The following is a 20,947-nucleotide window of genomic DNA, read 5'->3' on the forward strand; positions in this document are numbered from 1 at the left end:
TTATTTGAAATTTTATGGGACGACAGTGTCAATGTATTGATTCCTGGGTCTATGTAAGTAATCATGTAAATACAAAATAACAATAACGCATACTAGCGTAACTCGTCAATTTGGAACCGGAAGCTGTCATAACGCAGGCGTTTGTTTTGGTTTCCATAACGACCACAACAAAGATGGCGTCGACGGCGTCGCGAGAGAAGCATGTTTCCGCGGAGGTTTTGCGGGGACTCGCCCGGCATTTAAACTCTCTCGGCGAAGACGACAAGTCGACGAGGAAGAGAGCCCTGGAGTCCATCAAGAGGGAGACGGTGGATAAAAAGCTCTCGGCTGTCGCCCTCCAGGAGCTTTTCTCAGCCCTCCTCAAGCCCCTCCTCAAGTGTCTGTCAGACCCGATGGAAAGATGCCGAGAAATCGCTATTTTGTTAATAAGCGAGTTTATTCGCTGCGTCCCCGAACCGCAGGAGTCGTTGCCTTATCTCATGCCGTGCTTGGCTCAGCGGTTCGGCGATAAGGAGTTGCTTGAGCCGGCGGAGGAGCTTCGCTTGTCGGCGACGCGGATGTTGAGTCTGACGGTGGAGGTGTGCGGAAAGCAGCTGGCGCCTTACCTGAACGAAATGATGAACATTTTGCAGAGGACCGTGGTCGACCCTTTCCCCGATGTCAAAAGAGAAAGCTGCAAATGCACTGTGAACTTCGCTAAGTGCGTACCAGGTCAGTCAAACTTGGGCTATGGCTAATACGCGGTTCGCAATAGTGCTGTAAAGGCTTCGAATGGCAGCAAAACACATTCCTCCACCACCACACTCACACGTGTTGCGTTCCATCACAAATACGAAAGCGGAAGATGGACATTTAGGTTTTTTTGTTGTTGTTGTTGTTTTCCCCACAATTCTGCATAGTTGCCAGCTTCCATCCCGCGCCATTGGCGAGTCTGGCTTTCGTTACCATGTCAACTGGGGGCGGAGCTTTTGCTTTGCAAGGGACACTTGAAGGCTGCCAAAGAAAGAAGACCGACTGCTATTGGCAAACGGGCAGTTGGGGCCCCGCCCCATAGGCGTTAGCACATTGACGGTGAAGCCACGTGCTTCCCAGAATGCATTGCACCTCGCAGTTATGAATTATTGCAGTAATAAGGATTTTAATCCTGGTCGTTTGTGTGTGTTTAAGTTACCAGTAGTTCATTGAATGTGTGCCTTATTAAAGTATCACGTTTATTGTTTACTTATGTTGCACGTAAGTTTTTATGAAACCCTGACTATGGGTTGTGTGTAATATATTGGTCAATTCTTCTGGACTGCCAACAAAGTTTAACAGGACATTTGTTAGGTAAGAGAAATCTCCGGAAGTCCCTGGGCAGCAGTACCATTGCACGATACCGATTAGAGCAGATTATAAATCATCATAAATATTGTAATTGATGTTGTTTAATCTACAATTAGTAGTGTTATTGTATGTTTTGAATGAGATCTTTGCAATGTATAATAAAGTGTTATTGTTGCAAATCAGCAAAAACATGGCTGATTATATATAAGTCAGAAAGGCCTAATATCGGACGGTCGACAAATCGGTCGGGCTCTAGTTTTACTGCCTGAACATGGTCGTGGAACAAATTAAACCTTTAAGTCAAAACATTATTGTATTTGTATACACGTTTTAAAAAGTAAGTTTTCACTCAAAAGAAAAAAAAAACCTCAACCATCTCTCTTGTTTGCCTCTGCAGAGCACTTCCACATGCAGGCTGAGAGTCTGGTGAAGCCTCTCATGCAGACAATCGCTCATCAGCACTCCAAGGTGCGGGTGTCCGTCATCGAAGCCACCGGCACGGTCATTCAGTTCGGCACTGGGAAAAACGTGGACGACGTCCTCTCTCACCTGGCACAGAGGCTGTTTGACGACTCGCCGCAGGTTGTTTTCTGCAAATGCGCTCTCATTGCTACTTGTTATTGAAGTCCACTATCAACCCAATCGTGTTGTCCCCCCCCCCCGTGGTGCAGGTGAGAAAAGCTGTGACCGTAGTCGTCGGTGATTGGCTGCTCAACTTGCCGGACAGATACTCCTATTTCCACAAAGTCACTCCGCTCTTGCTGAGCAGTCTTACCGATGAGATTCCCGAAATAAGGTACGCTTGCATGCATTCGCTCCATTCTTTATATTTTGGAATCTCACTTGCTAAGGTAACAGAATAAAATGGTAATTGAATCTGTTACTCATTTTATCAACTCAAATATAGTGGAAGCTCTTCCAAGTTCAAAAATTGAGATAAATCCAGAATGCGCTTGGGCCTCTGACCAATTGTTCCCTATTCGAATGAACGGCAGGCGGCTACTGGTCGGCACATCTGCCTCACAGTCGTACGCTAAAAAAATTTTTTTTTTTAAATTGTCCTGTAAAAAAAAAATTAAAAAAAATGGATTGATAAATGAGTAATGGGACTGCTGAATGACTGGATTTCTTTTGCAGGCTTTTGGCGGCTGATTTATGGCGGCGGGTCGGCGCCCAGTGGGAGAAGGAGAACGAGGACGACCTCAAGGACAAGATGGACTTCCTCCTCACGCCGCCGCCCTTTTATCCACCAGGAGGTCAGTCACCGCTGCAAACAAGCGAGAGCGCCACTTTGACAAGACCGACCTTTTGAAATGACAATACACCTGTGGCATGCCAATAAACAACTGCTCCGTTTTATGTGAAGGCACTGGGTTGGATGTAGACGTGTACGTCCCCCTGGGGTCGGGTGGGCTCCGGACAAAAGTGAAAAGGAACACGGTCACTACAGCTTGCCAGGTTAAATAAATGCCTGTGTGTGCGGCAGGGCTACAAGCGCTTAGCTTCTGCAAATACTGCCACAAATACAACCTCTGCCAGAGGACAGGAAAGGAAATTATCCCTCCCCCTTTTTATTTTATTTTGTCTTTTTCTTTCTCGCCGTCATAAATTTGCAGGGCCTCCCAGTGCGCAGGGGTCACTGTTCCAACACGGAGAGGTAACCGCAAAAGGGCTTGTTTTATCCTGCCCCTGTGCGCTCCTCTGATTTAGCTTCCTTCAGTCCCCTCTTGCTCTCAAGTCCACTTTCATACTGCCTGTAAACGTCGGCATTTTCCTGCCTTTTTAAAATGTTTTTGCGACTTAGACGTGGCAATCTTGCGGGATCTCCATAGAGGAAATTCATTGGGCGTATGAATCATTTTTTAAAAGCAAAATGACCTCAGGTTACACGCTATTTTTGGTTTACATGGCATTGCCGCCGAAGGCTCAGAACTTTTTTCTCGTGCCGCACAAACAGCATTGGCACTGTGTTTCAGCTATCTGTTTTTTGCCTAAAATGGCCACCACCTCCCACAATGCAATACAAAAGCTGCGCTGCATTGTGGGAGGTGGTGGCCATTTAGACCCAGCAGTAACCATGTAAACATTACATTACTCTACGGTATGGTATTTATAAATGAGTCTCACTGAGTAATGACCGGTGCTGATGTCAAACAATTTCGAGACCTTACGTCATGTCACCTGTTGCTAGGCAGAGTTCATACCATCACATGGTAGAAAAAGTAAAAGGCAGCGATTTCTCTCTCTTGCCCCAGTGGAGCGTCCAGGTCTGGGCTGTCGGGAGCTGGTGGTGAGGAATCTCTACAGACTTGTGCCCGCCATCAGCCACGACCTGAGCGACTGGCTGGTTCCCACTCGGGTCAGAACCTCTCAGCTGCTGTCGGTGCTGCTGCTCCACGCGGAGGACCACAGCACACAGCACCTCCAGCCTCTCCTGGCCCTCCTCTACCGGGCCTGTACCGACTCTGAGAGGGATGTGGTCCACAACGTGAGTATTTAAGAAGTCTGTTAAAATGCCAGGCTTTTGTGATATTAAAAGAAGACAAACTGGTCAGAGAGTCTTACATCAGAAATTTCTGGCAAGTGCTAGCTGGATCTGACGCATGAGGACAATCTCCGTTGTTCCTCATGATGTCTGGGCTATCCAGTAGGTGGCAAGATGAAAGCCTTTTCTTACAAAGAAAAACATCCAAGTTCATAATAGAGGTGGAGCAATCTGTGCCCTCCATGTGACAACAATGTTTTTTTTTTGTTTTTTTTTTATATTTCTGCCCAAGATGGAAGGAAGCCCCCCCCCCCCCCCCTTAGAAAACAAAGTTTATAAGTGGGGGGGGAGAAATTATCTTGGTCTAATTTTCTCACCAAAAAAATAAAAATATATATCTTTTTTTAACAGGGGTGTGTAGACATTTTATATCCACTATATCTGCAATAGTTTATGGGTCATATGCTCACAGCTATATGGGTCATGAAATGTGTTGTTCACCAAGTCAAGCAGGATTTAAAGGATTTAGCAAAAACCCGTTGACTTCCCTTGCTCTCCCCACTAGTGCCTGGCCGCTGCTAAACAGTTGGGCACCTTCGTCCCACCTGAGGTCTTCCTCAAGCTGCTCCTGGATCACGTCAACGCGCCCTCCTCCGCCTCCTACCCGTGGTCCGCCCTCATGGTGCTGTGTGCCGTGCTGGGAGGATGCCCCAAGGCTCTGCTGGTGCCGCACCTTCGGCAGGTTGCCGACACACTGGCGCGGCCTGAAGTCTGCCAGGAATATCATCAGGTCAGTGGGGGAAGTTTGGCTCTTGTTGTGGTTTACCTTTTAATGTTATTCACAGGAGAGTACTTCCATGTGCTTCACTCTCAGCCTAAACAACCATTTCATTGTCCACTGTGGTGGACACCTCACTAGGAAAAGCATCAAAGTTAAACTTGTTAACCCACTGCGTACTCTTTATGCTCCGGCTGTTTGAATTCCACTCTTATTTGGTGATTTTGGCAGTGTCATAGAAGATCATTGTCAACTGCCCCTGTGTACATTAGCACTCTTATTTTTGGCAATATATTTCTTTGCCTAATTTGCCCCATACCAATGTAAATACATTTTGTGATAAGACGCTACATCTTTAAAGGTAGCCTTAGTTCAAAAGTGGCCTTTTCAATAGCACCTCTGTGCACAGTGAGTTCAGCGGGTTTGCTGTTGAGGAAATCCGAAAAAGAAAAAAAGCTGACCTGGCAAAAGCGAATGACAGGCCACATGTTGTTTGCCAAATCTAATATTACAAGTCTGTGATCATCATGTTTGTGCTCACATCCAGAGGGGGGAAAAAAAGGAGATAAGGATGCCTTTGTTGTTTGTCTTAAAATAACACACGCACACACAGCTGGTGGAAAAAATGGCCTCAAACGCGGAACGACGAGCAGCATCTCCTGCCAACCTTGGAGGGACACGGCCCACATTGTGAGTCAGACGCGTCATATGCGCCACCCGGCACAGATTCCTGTCTATTCATGCCAACTGCATTGACTCTCGATGTAATCACGCCGCGTGAAACGCCCACAACGCAGCATGGCAGTATGATACACAAAAGTCTACACGCCCCTGTTAAAATGCCAGGTTTTTTGTGACAAAAGGTTCAAAAACCTCAAAGCGTTGTAAATCAACATGAAAGGAGCTGCAGGAAATTCTGGCATTGTCCTATATGTGACGACAATCTCTGTGGTTTTCATATGCCCGGGCTGTGGGTGGCATGACAAAAGGCCTTTTCTTGTGAAGAAAAACACTGGCGTTAATATTAAAGGAGGTCAAAGTTGTCCTATATGTTACGACAATCTCTCATATTCGTTTTCCGTCTGGGTTATGGGTGACAAGACGGAAGCTTCCACCTTTTGAAGAAAAACATCCAAGTTCATATTCAAGTTGGAAAATGTTATCTTGCATTTGGAAACAATCTCCCATGTTCTTTCTATGGGTGGCATTTTCTAACAAATGCATCTTTTGTTCTGTAACTGGCTCTGGGGCTTAGTCAAGATACAAAACCGTCAGACTTCCAGAATTGTACCTTTAACAACCACCCAAAAGCATTTCATCCAAATCGACAAAGAACGGCTGCACCGGAAGATGAAATCTGGAGCAGACTCCTCCCATCCAGTCCAACATACGTTTCCCTTTCAGGGACTCTGTTTTTGCGCTTCAGTGGCAACTCACCTCTCCAAGCAAGGCCCGCAGGAATTCCCCCCCCCCCCCCCCCCCCCCCCCCCCCGCATGGCTGCTCTGACCCCTTCCGATGTACAAAGCAGTACACAGTCTTTGTGCTTTGCTTTGTTTTGTTTCGTTTATAGCCCCAAGTATGTCACCTTCATTCCACCCTTCGCTCTCACACCACAAGCTTTAAAAAGAATCCCCCCCCCCGTAATGTCAAAGCCCGCCCGGTCAAGGCCTGATGATAAATGGGGCGCAGCGCTGGCTGACCCGCTTGTGTCCTCCCCGCGTCGCCAGCGTACGAGGAGGGAAGTAACAGGATAGGCTGGTCACAGATGGAGGGAGACCCCCGCTTCCTCTCAGATGTCCATCCGTGTCTCCCCTTCGGACAAGTAGAGCACCTGCGACCTGTCCCTGATTGCTTGGCAAAAATGCGGCTCCTGTCCGTCAGTTCGAGTGGCGTTAAAAAGAGCTGGAGGTGAAGATAGAAACGCTACACAGGAAAGCTGGAGCAGAGATTCTGTGAGGCAGCCCTGAGATCCACGAGGTCACTGTGCTGCCCAAATTTACAACACCAAAACTGCAGATCGTCTTCCATCAAAGAGTTTGTGACTACATTTCCTCAGGCAACGATGGAGAAAATCAACAATCAATTCATCAATATGTTTTTAAGGAATGTTGTGAATTCGTTTTCATGTCGGTACAAATCATTGCTGTCCCGAAGAGTATGTAGCTCAACTTATGAAGTTCTTCTTTCGATAGCTAACTAGGAGACAGAGTCAACAGCGCCTCTGCTGGTTAATGTCAAGTGATGCACTCCATTTTGCCTCCTTTGCCTTAAGACACAATCAATCGACAATCAGTTCCACCCCATTAACAGAATGGAGTTCGGTATCCGTGAAGGTATATAATTAAGATCTGCACCATTCTAGTATATGAAGTTATCTTGACTCAAAATGAGAGGCGGAGAAATATGAAACTTGCAGCAAATGAAATCCAAATACAGTGGAACTGTTGAAAAATGAAATATAAATAGTCTTCAAAGTGTACTGTGGTGGGGAAAATGGGGCAGGAAGTCCGGGGGGAACGAGCTGCAAATTTGGTAGCAGATATACGACGCTTCTCCACGGTTTGACCTCGCAGACTCTTTCATGTGCCTTGTTTTCTTTTCTTTATTTCCGCAAGAGTTATGGAGAAAGAGGGGAAAAAAGACAGCTTGTGAAAACAAGCTTGGTCAGTTGAAGATGGCGTTAAGAGTTTGAGGGTAAATGAAAGGCGAGCCGGTGGTTAAAGACGCGAGCGAGTTGTAAGGTTCGTTGTGTCGTGTTTGCTTACGAATCACATATGGTTTTCCTTTTTGAAGGGGGTACTCCGCCGAGGATTAACAAACCCCCCCTGGCTCCGGTGAGAGTCATTTTGTTGTGTGTTGCCGTGGTGACAAGAGTGCGAGGGGATCCGCAAAGTAATTTTTAGGCGAACTACCACGCCTGTCGGTGGGTACGGGAAAATAGCAGATTAGCAAGACAGCTGGGGGAAAAGGAGCATCTGTTTCATTTCAGTATCACGGCTCAGAATAATGCAAAATATTCATGAATCTCCCTCATGCCAACATTTGTCATGAGTGACAGCCGCATTTTGCTCATGCCGCCTTTTACTGACACTTAACGGTAGAAGCGGAAGGCGGGAACGTGAGCGCAAGGGTGTTTATTTTCCTGTCGCCATAGCAACGTGTCTGTCAGGGGGTGGGCTTCGGATCAAGGCGCCCATGGTTTGCTACAGAGTCGTGTGTGTTTGTGTGTAATTGATGTATCCAGCGGTGGCCCCTGTAGCATCGTGTCCGGGCCCCCCCCCCAAAAAAAAAACCAGGTGTAGCTCACTCGGCTCCAGGTGTCCACATAGTTATTAAACCCCATCGATTTTTTGGTTCGTTTGTTTCCCACTTTGCGCCATTTCTAGTGGTTGTTTTCTCACCCCGTAGTATAAGATTCCTCTGGGAAATCATGTAAAGTGAATCGGTTTTGATAAAGAGTAACATGCTTGTCATCCATAATGTTCAACACGCAGCATCACTACGGCAACTTTTTTTTGGTTTTCCTGCAGACACGTGCCAAGCATTGCCGCGCACCTCCCAGTGATTGCACTCGTAATTGCCCGGGTCAACAAGTGTGTCTGTACAAGTATGAGAGTACCCATCAGCACACCGTCACCACCATTTAGCCCTAATGACGGGCCCCGGGGAGTAAAAGGCAGCTCTCTCCAGCGATAACACGGGGACAATAACATATAACATGAGCTTTCTTTAATGCTTTCTGACGCCACGTGGCGATGGATGGACGGCCGCCTGCCTTCTATATGACACCGCTTCACCTCCTCCATCTCTTTTCGTCATTGTCCAGGTTGCGTACTTGGAGCAGTTGCTAGCCTGCGTGGACGCGCTGCTGCGCCAGTGCGGTTCCGACTGCGGCGCGGTCAGCCTGCAGCTGCTGCAGGTGCTGGTCACCGTCCAGAGCCTCTCCACGGAGCCTCGCGTCAGCCAGAAGGTGAGGAAACTTCACTCCGGTTTTATTAGAAAGGACGTTTTTATGATGCAAGGCAGCTATTCGAGGAATGCCCAGCTTCAAAGTGGGCATGCAAACAGTATAATTACCCACTTAGCCAAAGGGCGCTCAAATTGCACCTTTTGGAATGGAACTTTTAAATCTAGTCCTGGGTGAAAGGCGGAGAAAGAGCGAAACAGATTAAAAAAAACAAAACAGATGTTTCTTTGCAGGTGTGCGTCACAGTCCCTCTAAAGCTGGCGTGTGCAAAGTATGGACCGAGAGCAACATTTGATTGACATAATTTTTGCCAGAATGCAAAACACGATGATTCCGATTCTGTAACAAGATGTGGTGGCTCGGGCATCTGGTTAGGATGCCTCGCGGACACCTCCTCGGTGAGGTGTTCCGGGCACGGTCCCACCGGGGACGACCCGGGACACGCTGGAAAGACTTCGTCTCTCGGCTGGCCTGTGAACGCCTCGGGATCCCCCCCCGGAAGAGCTGGACGAAGTGGCTGGGGAAATGGAAGTGTGGGCTCCCCTGCTTAAGATGCTGCCCCCGCGACCCGACCTTGGACAAGCGGAAGAAAATACATGGATGGTTATTGTAACGCATTTCCCCATATTTTAATTGATCTCATTAAAAATTGGTCGCTTTATGCATAAACCCATTTTTCCGTACCGCTTATCGCATCCCGCATTTGCCCATCCCTGCTTTAAGGAGACACAGACAGACAGGCGGGAACTGTGACAAATGAAGTCAATAGTGCGCAGAGACGCCTTTGCCGACCAGACACCGCAGAATCCACCACAGCGCGTGTTTACATCCGTCTGCATGTTGGGATGGCCGGTGATCAAGAAGAGGCCCGCGACAGTGAGATTGTGAATAATAGGAAAGCATCGGTGGGCCCGGAGGAAGAGCGGCAGCCGTTTCCCAGAAAAGGGCCACCGTTTTTCCCATCGGCGGACAGCTCGGTTGTCTGTCGGCCTCCGTCCCCGCTGCTCCCCGAGGGACGATGACGGCACTTATGAAGTCCGTTCCCCCCCTCGGAAGTGTCACTTGATGATTCGCTCGCCTTCCTGCCGCTTCCTCTAAGATCAACTTCGCTCAAGTATGTTCGAGTTGGTTTCCTTTGACTTTGGTGACATCCTGTGTCTTTTCTTTTTTTCGTGACTAAGCACTTGTTTGTGTAAGAACTTGTCATGTTGTTTTTCCCATGGTCTCACATGTGAGCTTGAACATAACACATACACTGCAACACTTCCCCCCGCCCTCCTGGGATTAATAAAGTACGTCTTACACATTTTCCATTTTTAAGTGCTTTTCCAGCGCCTTTAGATGTAGCACATTTCATATTTACGTTACTGCACATTGATTAATTGGAGAATTGTTACTTACAATGCGAATGGAGTGTCAAGTTGTCTTGTACTGGGGGGTATTGTTTTTTTTATTAAAGGTAGTTACAGCTACTTGATTGCACCACCTGTTTTTTTATTTCCCCGAGGGTCATCTATTCGAAGGGAATAAGTTTATTTGCTTAACGGGACACTGCACCAGACTATTTGAAAATAGACGATGTCATATGTTGAAATAGATTTTTTTTGCAACAAATTCAAGGGAAACAACAAATCCTTGATTAAGTTAGCACGGTGTTTATTTTAGAAAAGATGGTATCACTCAAAGCAGAATTCAAGTATTTCCAGCACCCGTGAGAACTTAAAGGTTAAATAAATCTCATTTGCCCCCCCCCCCCCCAATATAATAATATCATTTAATGCTCCAGTTGTAACTTGACTGTGCTGAGGTCACTTTATTCTTTTCTGTCCTTTCATGTGTGTCCCTCAGGCCCTGGAGAGCACACAGATTTTGTGCGAGGTCCAGGGACTGGGCTCGGTGACGGAGCTCTACAGGCAACACGTGGCCCAACTGCTGGACTGGCAGTCTGCCTCTGTGGACTCCCTGTCCATTTATTCCCCGCAGCGACTCCAAATACACATCATAGTGGTGCAATCAGGTGAGACGACATAAGCCGATGGTCGCACAGCCACCTGTTGATCGGAACATTCCAGAAGCACGCCGGAGAAAACGCATCATCCGGTTAATGTTTTATTAAGCATTACTTCATGACGCTTTCCCGAGCAAGTTGAGACACAAGCCCCCTTACATCACGTTTGAAACATTGAGCTGTTCACACGTGATCCATCACGGGGGCAGCGCATCAAGACCCAGCAGCTGTCAAAGCAGCACAGCGCATTTTCAAGACCACATTCTTTTTCTGGCATCCGCAGTAGTTGTTTACTGTTTTTGTGCCCGCGTAGAGTGCACAAAGTTTACAACGTGGGTTCCAGGCAAGATTTTTGACCAATGACCCGTCATAATCCTGACGACAATAACTACCATGCGCAGGCCTAAATTAAATATATATTTTAACCATCTCGACCTAAGTATTTATTAGCTGTTTTAATACAAAAGTTGCTAGGTTCGGTACACTGCTCCACGAACAACAAGGCAAGGAACCGAGAGGAGCTAGTTTACCAAAGCAGACTCAGTGCTGCCAAATTAGCAACCTTTTCGACACTTTTAGCAAATATTCTTCAAAAAGCGATGGCCGACATTAACTCCCACTAAAAAAACAGATGCAATCATTTATGGATTCATAAATGGGTGCATGCGAGAGAAGAATGAATGCCGTTGATACTTTATGATCCCTGTTTGAAGTGCTTTTCCGTCATCTTGTGGCATTTATACACAATTTCAATCAATTTTGTCAATTATTTATGGATTTTCGCTATTCCAGGCAGGGCTCAGACCCGATCCCTCCATGAATAGCGGGGCTTCAATGTTGTTTCTTTTTTAATATATATATATATATATATATATAGGTGGTATGCACTTTTTTAAAAAACGCACATGATCGTTTATTGCAAATTATTTTGCGGACCCCCAAGTTACAGCTCGGGGACCGCAGTTTGACAGCAGAACAAGAGACAGAACAACAGAAGGCTGTCATTAGCACAAGTGGGCTCGACTTTTACAAATCTTTGTCTCCCTGCCGCAGTCCAGCTTGTCAGTGTTTTTCCGTGCGTGCGTGTGTGTTTGTGTGTTAAATGGCGGTGACCTCCTCTGTGGTGTCGAGACCTTCGCTTTAGCTCCCCCTGTGCCATCTAATCCCCCATCATCGGCACCTCCTTGTGCCACACTTTCATCTGCAACTCCCTCTTTTCCTTTCTAATTGAGCGGGCAGCTGAGTGCCCCCCTAATCCGCCACGCAAACAGACCCGCACATTCACACACTTAGCCGGTCTGCTCACTGGATGATCCCCGCACAGGTCACGACATCAAACGATCCAGGCCGCTGCCCGCTCTTGACCTTCCCCTGTGGATCAAGGCCACTTTGAAGGCCTAATGTGCATACGCCCAGTTTTCATTGGTACCCTTATGCCCTGCAGGACTCATTGCCGGGATGTCTTTAAGAGAGTGTGGATCCTGCGTTTGATGTGTGCACATTATGAGTGATGGGGGGGGGGAGTCTGTTGAACAATAGGCTGGACTCAGACTTGGATCCTTTGCTTGCTCATCAGCTCTTTCTGCGCCTCATCATTGTTTGTCGGAGACAAGAGCCTCTTATGTCCTTCCCGTTGACTCGGTTGGCATGACACCGATCGCTTCTCGGTAAATGTTTTATTTCCCCTTTGGACGGGACTTAGCGTCTTGCTAAAGGAGATAAACGGCCATCAAAATTGCGAGCAGCGTAGCGCTGGCCTTCATTGCAAACAGAATAGCTACGACCTCATTGAACTGAGTTCTTAGTGTTTCGTATGTGTTTTTTTGTGAGTCACACAATTAAAAACAATTCAAATTTGTTGCAATTTACCGTCACCCATCTGTCTCATATTCGTGGTTTCAGTTTGCTAGCAATGGGACAAAAATCGCTGCCCTTTGATGGACCCCTGAAATTTGGCTGAATCAAAAATGGCTGACTTCCTGTCTTTTCAGGCATGGGTTCTTGAGACTTTCTTGTGGGTCTTACTCGTGATGAAAACAGCTACTAAATGTTGATTTCGAATTTGATTGTACAGTACTGTATGTCCGCTCATAGTCATACACATGCTAGACGACCAGTGGCGGTTTCTGGTATGCGTGATATGTGTGGCCGCACTGGGCGGCATTTTTGTTTTGGTTAAAAAAAATTCCCTTTCCATTTTTCCATATTTTCTATGGGGTGGGAGGATTTTAAAAAAATCCTGGAAGCACGTGTGACCTGAAAGATTGCACTCTATTTTGTGACACTTCACAACTGTTGTCGCTCAAATATATTAACAGTTTTCGGTAGCAAAGTGTGCTGCAAAGCTTGGAAATGAGGGTTGTGACCGTCTCGCTTTTGTATGCGTGTTCATTCCCCCCGTGTAAAGTGTGAGGTGACCTGCCGATACGACCACGCCCTCTTGATTCACACGTTCCTGTCTGGCAAATCTCCTCCCGGGCCGCACTCGGAACGTCCGCCGTCTCCTCTCCAGTCTGTCCCACAGATTCCGAAAAGGCAACGGGCGCTTATCGAGCATTACGCACACTTGGAGGGGTAAAAATAGCTCCGTAAACATGGCGTGTGTGTGGGGGGGGGGGGGTATTGTGACTCTGCCTTTTCCTGTAATAGACGCTTGATTGGAAACACTGTGTGACAGACACAAGGACGCTTTTATTTTATACTTCCTCAGGGTCCCGTGTGTCACTGTCTCACCACTTCATTGATTTCTCTGTGAGCTTCAGTCAACGCCTCAAAATACTCTTGAGTGTGCAGGCGTCGTCTTAGTCGCTAAAGTGCACAAACGTGAAAATTAGTTTTCTGTTTTGTTTTATATAAACACACGGACAATGTGTCGTTTGTTCCATGCAAACATGAGTGTGTGTGTGTACGTGTGTGTGTGAGTGTGTATTGAAACATGACGCGTGTGTGTGTGTGTGTGTGTGTTCTAGGTCCAGTTATTGGAGAGTTCATGAGCCAGTTGATGCCCCTGCTGTGCAAGTGGCTCCATCCCGAGCAAGACCAAGAGATGAGGATGAACATCTTAACCATGCTCGCCAAGCTGCTGCTGGACGCAGGCAACACGCTGGATTCTCAGGGGTTAGGCAAACTCACGCACACGCATACGCTTGATATGGATCTATCACCCTATGCACTTTATTTTGGAGTCAGCCAGTCCTAAGTCAAATTTTTCCAGTTGGCTCGAAAACATTCTCAGTCTTTTTCCTCAACAAGCTGCGGACGAGCGTAGAAGCTTGGGCTATTTCGAACAACAGGCACACAGAGAGCTGCATGAAGCTCTGTTTCAAAAATGTGAAACAACTCCCGATGTTAGATCGCATGATCGGATAGGGACAACTCTAGTTTTAATGGCCTTTTTCCGTCTGTCATCACAGCATTTTCAATTGAGGTGCTTCTGTATTTTTCCCATCACTTTTGTGGCATTCCACAAAGCTTTGAACGCCCACTGTTGTTTTTCATCAGCTTACCCTATATTTTTAGACTTCACCTCACATCAAACCGCAAATTAAAACTCCACCCACCAGCCACCCGAATTAGACATAAACACGAATACAAGCAAATATTTCCATTTGGTCAGGACAAGCACATCAGCTTCTTTAGGATGTGTGGATGTCAAACAGTATCTGTTTTATCGCTTCCTGAGGAAAACCACATGTTATCAGAATCCCTCAGCAGTTGGATAATAGTATTGTGACTAGTAAATGAGGTCAGACTTAGCCATGCGTGACACCCACAAGAGGGGCTTCCGTTCATGGGTTCATCCCCTTTGGATCTCCCCGCCGGCCCTCCAGTGTCCCGCCGAGCTCCCTCAGCTGTGCAGCCTTCAATCCCGGGCTCGCGGCTCGAATCTGAGGGAATGCCTGAGGCCGTCGCAGGGTTCCAGCCAGGGCGCCAGCTGCCGCCGTCAATCACAGATGGCAAACCACGCTCATGGAGTTGTCTTGGAGACATGTCAATAACTCTTAAGGCTGAGGCCAAAAAGCTCTGCTAGGATTTGTGGGGCTTTCCACCCATGAACCTGTTCAGACATATTTTATCTATTGTTTAAGTCAGTCATTCTCAAATTGTACCACCAGTCGTATGCAGGCCCCCCTCGAGTGGTGCGCCAAGAATCACTGCCCGAGTTCAGTTGTATTTAACTTTTAAGTATGCTACACTTGCATTTAACCTAAAAGTTCGTTTTTCAACTCTTATTTTTTCCGACTTATGTGCAATACATTTTACCGTAATTTCTCGTGTATAATGCACACCCATCTAGAATACGCAGCCCCAAAGTTCATCTCAAAATTCTGGAAAAGCCTTCTACCTATGTATCACAATATGTCACAAATTCTGCCAGGGTATGTAAACTTATGAACACAACTGTACATATTATGCAGTCACACGTGCCCGTGTTATATTGGAATGAAAGTGTAGCCTACACCGTTATCATAGCTTCTAGGTGGCGCTGGCATATTAGAATGAAAGTGTACACCTCTCATAACCGCTCGGTGGCAGTGGCATATTGAAATTAACGTGTACCGCTTTTTCATAACCTCTAGACGGCGGCATACATTTATAAAATGGGAATTTTTTTTTCATTTTCCCCTATACCTATGTATAATGCACACCATTGATTTTTTTTACATTTGGGGGGGGGGGGGGGGGGGGGATATTTGCATTATACACGAGAAATACGGTAATTGAATCATATATTTTTTTTTTTCCTTAAATGTAAGTGTTAATGTTCAAGCTGTTCATGTACTGTAAATAATAACAAAATTAAACTAACAAGTTAACAACTGTAGAATAAAAGTAAATGAAAGTATAGCAAAGTCAAACTGCTCACCTGCCTGACAAAATATACAAAATCTACTCTCCCCATGTTCTTGCCAGTCATTAGCCGTGATGCTTTCAGACAATGACAATGACAAGTTTGCTGCGGAACAAGAGAAAGTAAGAGTTTGCCGTTCATCCAGGCGGACGACGCTGTTGTTTTATGGGGGTTGAATCCCGAGTAAAAGTGTGACGTGAGAAAAGTAGATGCTGTGAAGGCGAGATTGTCCCCTCATTCCCAATTGTAGGAATAACAGAGCCAAGAACGTTCCTGAAACATCACCAAACCGAAGTAGAGACTTTGTGACATGAGAAGGTGCGATGGAGTAATTATGGTCATAAATCGCTGTGGTTTGGCAAAGATGAAAACCAGACAAAATTTAACACCAGGCTGCATTCATGGCACACAGTCTCCCCCTACAGGCGCCCAAATGCCAAAGCGTAGTGGTCGTTGGGTTGTGACATCATCCATACAGCCAAAACAAGAGCAGGCCCTCGGAACTGATTGCGAGTAGAGGACTCTGGGAACTCCGCTAGCGTGTGAGAGGACGTCGGAATGCCTGAGCCGGCATGGAAAAGGGAGGGCGAAGAGGAAAAACACAACAACCAGATGGTGTCTTCCTCCAGCAAGTGTGGGAAAGTGAAAAGGCGCTGCGCTAAGCCACCATGTCACAATGCCGTCTCCAAAATGACCTGCAAATTAACAGTCAAAGAAAGAAATGAGCCTCTTTCACGCCGGAATCCCAGCAAATGACCATAACGCAGTCCTGCATTTACCTTTCGCGCAGAACGCAGCATTATGCCGCAACTGTGTGCGCTTTCACACAGCGAGACCACGTTCCACCACCAGATCATTTGACAGAGCGCAACAGGTGTGGAAGGTAACACTTCTGACACTTAACGCGGATATAAAGTTACAAACTCGACCTGGCTAAATTTCTGGGTCTGTGTGAAAAGGCAAAGGTGCTGTCTTCCGTTACTAATGTACACGTTTTGCAGGATCTTTATGTCAAAGAACCCAGCGGCAATTTGTCTACATTTCGCCAAAGTCATCGACGCCAATCGAAAAGCATTTTATGGGGGCGGGATGCCAGAAAATGCCAGCATCACTGCGTGCTTCCCCATTTACACCGCAAAAGCAGCCACAAATATATTCATTCAAGCTCAAAAATGTCTTCTTCCAGATTTTTTCGGGACGGATTTGAGAATTTCCTGTCCGAGGTGATTTTTCCGAACCTGTCGTGGCTGCCGGGCCGCTCTGCCGCCGCCCTGCGGACCGCCGCCCTCAGCTGTCTGCTGGCGCTGCTGCACGGAGGTGCCGTCACGCCCCGGCAGGTACTTTCCCGCATCGTGCTCAAAAATACACACGAGGAACTCTCGGCTGTTTTGGATTCGGTAGTCAGTGCCTCGTAAAGAGAGTTTGCCTTTTTGTCGTGAATGTGTCGCGATTATATGTTCTCCCCTTTATAGCGCCGTGCCCCATATCTACTATAAAAAGTTATTGAAAAATCCCCAAATAGCGATTCGGGAGTCGGGAATGATGAGTGTGCGTTCGGATTCATTCCTCATTCCCGACTCGCTAATCACTACGACAGGATTTCAAGTGGACTTTTTAGTCAATACATAATCCAATTTTTGCATTCAAATCAAAAACCAATCAAAGAACAACGTGCTACTGTCTTTATTCCGACGAGAGCTGCAACTATTGCTCAACACTTGCGCTGTTTACAGCTGCTGCCATTTTGACTTGGTGGGCATCGCTTCTGCGCATGCATGCGTTGTAATAATGTAACGTAGCTCGCTTGCTAGCTGGGAAGGCAGCCGCTTGTCCTGAAGCACGAAGGCACTAGGCAGTGGAGATTTATGGCACCGACAGACCCAGGCCTTCTACCTCTGGCCAAGGACCAGTGAGGGATCTTAGTTAAAGTAAGCCATTTGAAACTTTTAAAGGCGAGACGAGGCAGAACAAAACATGCCAGCGACTTTTTCATTTGTTGGACTGCAATTTCGGAATAGTACAAGGACTAATGATTCGGTCCTGATTCAGAAACCTCTGATTGAATAAAAACATTTTAAAAAATCATCCTGTTACTGTAAATTACCATTGTTGGTATTTCAAAATATTCGGTGTAATTCTAATTCCCTGAAACCCGGAATTAGCATGGTTGCTATTTGAAATCGGACATGTAAGAGTGTTTAATGTTGTTCTCACATTGTGAAAATGGTATTTTTTCCATTGGGCCTTTTTACATTGTCACGATCTTTGCACTGTATATTTAGACCATTTTATTTAGGATGCATTTCCCTTGTGTATTTTATGAGTCTGTGTTAGTTGCCGTGTACCCAAATTTTGAGGGTTGTGTTTTATTTGTTAGTTACACACATCTGTCCGCCCTGGCGCGTGCAGCGTGACCAAAGCGCCTCGCACGGCCCGCCCAGTTCGCACGTCTCTGGCGCACAGCTGGACGGACGACGCGGGTGTTAAGAGGCGCTCCTTTTCGTATCGTTCGGTCCTGTGAGAACAATTCGCGGCTCCGCTGATGTCATGCGCGTCACTTCTTCTTCTTCTTCTTGCCAAACTATTTCTTGGCTTTGCTTTCCATCAAGCGACAGTGTCCACTAATACACCTCATAGGGGCTTATTGTTGGACTTTATTATATCTAAAAATGCTACCGAGTCAAAGATGGTTCCATCACCGCATGTTTTCAAACTGTAGCAGGATAATTCATGCCATACGTACACATAAATATATATCATAATATACATCTCTGCAATAGAGTCAACAAAAGTCCCTTATGGAGTCCAAGTGTAGCAGAGTATATTTGAAAGAATTGTGTTGTGTTCAGGTGCTGGCGATGGAGTTGCCTCTGACCAGTGGACTGTCGCTGTGGATGAAAGAAGAATCTCCCATGAGCCGACTGTTGGCCTGTCGCTCGCAGTCCGTCGTCCTCAAACTGGTGGGATCCAGTCTGAGCGCGCAAACCCTCAACAGGATCTACCCCAGTACGTCCGAACGATTTGACCGTCTTGCGAGACCACGATTATATTTAGAATTCGAAATGGAGGTGTGGCCAGAAAGCAAAGCGCGGAGAGTGTCTGTCGCCAAGAGGCAGCGAACGGGAAATAAAATACCTTCGTCTCAAAGTAGCACCTATTGGCATCGGAGTGCATCCGATGCCAAACTTACAAATGTCTACAATAATGTAAGAAATAATTGAGTTCACCGTAGTTGTACTCCTGTGGCGGGCCGCAGGTCTGCTGAGCCGTCTGGACGACAGCAGCGAGGACGTGCGGCGCGAGGCCCTGCGGGCTCTTGGCCTGTGGTTCTCCTGCCTGGGGAGCCAACTACGACACGCAACTGTGCGCCTCGGACCTGCGCTTTGTCTTCCAGCAGCTCCTGCTGCACCTGGACGACGCCGACGGCTCCGTGCAGGACCGAGCGCTCGGTGAGGCGGAACGCTTTTCAAGTGTTGATGACTGTGGCTCGAAGAATGACTTTGCGCAAACTACACAGCATGTTTATTGGGAATAATAATTGTAGTGAGTAATAGTATTTACCGTCGTCGTTGTTTTTATGAATGGTTAAGAATCATTATTGACATTAGTAATATAATAGCAAGTTATTAATTGTTCATTATAGTCATCAATGTAATCGTTTTTAAAATACAATTTAAATATAATGCGTAATACATGACTACATGAGTGGCTTTAATGTGTCATAAAAATAATGGTGAATGAAACACTGCATTTTGAATATTCAACTCAAATAACTCAAATTTTCATATTATATTTATTGATATTTGTTGCTGTCCATTTTGAACGTCACCCATTAGATGTAGCCAAAAAATTGAAAATCACAAAAGCAATAACAATAACTATAATGTATAATAACTAGTCACCAAAAAAAAAAAAAAATGTAAATGCAATGTGATTAAAAAAAAAAAAGTAAATGAAATATTTGGTGTTGCTTGTTAGAGGTTTTAGTATCTATAATAGTAATTCTGATGGCCCATTGCATTTTGAATATGCAACTAAATGAAATAGCTAGAATATTTATGCTATTATACAAATATCTAATTCAAATATTTATTATTATACTGATTAATCTCGAACTAGAATATTTGTATTACTATACTTATTTATTAATATTCTGTGCATTTTGAAATATCACCCACTAGATGGTGCCAAATAATTGCAATCAATATTGTAACTAATACTGTTGTATGGTACAAATGTAAAACAAAAATTATAATAAAATGAAACATATTTGGTGTTGCTTGTTAGTGGTTTAAATGTATCCTCATAAATAATAACATTATTAATAATAGCATTTTGAATCAACTAAATAAAACAACGACAATTGAGTAGGATTTAGAATTGATACATTTATCTCAAACTTTTTGCGATGCATTTTGAACTGTGCCTTCCCACTAGATGGCGCCAAAATACAATACATAAATTAATGAAATAAATACAGTCATAAGAAATGTCATTTATAAATCATTGTTGATTATTTCAAAAGAAAACTAAATGGCGATATTATACTGTACAATGTACAACAACATACTACACTCTCATAATATTCTTGAACATTCTTCAAAAGGTATCGTCATTATCATTGGAGTAGCCTTCCAACTTGTTTTATTATTGCGGGCGTTGACGATGACGATGACGATGACGATGACGACGACGACGTGCGCTTGTTTGCAGAAGTTCTGATGGCGGGCAGCCGCGTCGTCCCGAATCTTGTCAAGAAGGAAACGGAAGCCGTGAGGGCCAAACATCGATCGGTTCGATACTGCGACCGATTGCTGCAGCACATCGACTCAATCGGCCAACGGTCCACTCGCTAACCGCAACGCAGTAGGATTATGATTATGATGATGATTCAACAAGAATTCATTGAAGCCGCAGGTCTTGTTTGACTTTACTCATTTTTCAGCTTGTTGCTCATCACTAGTGGCCAGTCTGGATTTTTTTTGTCTTTTTTTTTTTTTTTTCCCAATAAGAAAGTTGCAAAGTATCGAGAATAAAGTCATTTTGCAATAAAGATTTGTCACTTTTTGTGTAGTTTTATCTTTTTAGCATATTTATTTATTTTTTGCCAGAAAATTAGAATAATGTTGGGAACTCATCAGAAAAAAAGTTACGCAGGCTGCCTACACTAGCCACCGATACACACACAAACAAAACAAAACGAACATTGAGTAAGTCCTCCTCGCCATTAGTTGGCGCTACACTGCAGCATTTTTGCCACATCGGCGAATCATCACGTGCGTCTTTGTTCGCAATGATGTGTCAATGTGTTAATTGAAATCAAAAGTACAACTGGTATCGGTGAGTAGTCCAGCGTGAGTACTCAAGACTGGCATCGGTCTGAAAAAAAAAAAATAAAAAAAGTGTTATTGAACGTCCCTACCCATGACACAGTCGGCCCGTATCACAAAAGTTACAATCTTTTACAATTAAAAAAAAATCTGACTTTTTGTAGCTATCCCTCCATCTATTGATCCATCTATCTTCCAATATC

General features: G+C 45.5%; 1 protein-coding gene across 1 annotated transcript; it reads left to right on the forward strand.

The window, feature by feature from the left end:
• The first annotated feature begins 173 nt into the window (after nucleotides 1-173).
• LOC133414935 (dynein axonemal assembly factor 5-like) lies at nucleotides 174-20,409 on the forward strand. Its single transcript, XM_061700672.1, is given in 14 exon segments — nucleotides 174-711; nucleotides 1,721-1,905; nucleotides 1,995-2,119; nucleotides 2,461-2,579; nucleotides 3,579-3,811; nucleotides 4,374-4,598; nucleotides 8,414-8,557; nucleotides 10,403-10,571; nucleotides 13,532-13,679; nucleotides 16,601-16,751; nucleotides 18,264-18,420; nucleotides 18,671-18,753; nucleotides 18,755-18,863; nucleotides 20,128-20,409. Coding segments are annotated over 14 exon segments (2,529 nt in total). The 3' UTR covers nucleotides 20,271-20,409.
• Nucleotides 20,410-20,947: the final 538 nt, after the last annotated feature.

Source organism: Phycodurus eques, chromosome 16, assembly GCF_024500275.1.
Source record: "Phycodurus eques isolate BA_2022a chromosome 16, UOR_Pequ_1.1, whole genome shotgun sequence".
Taxonomy (NCBI): Eukaryota; Metazoa; Chordata; class Actinopteri; order Syngnathiformes; family Syngnathidae; genus Phycodurus; species Phycodurus eques.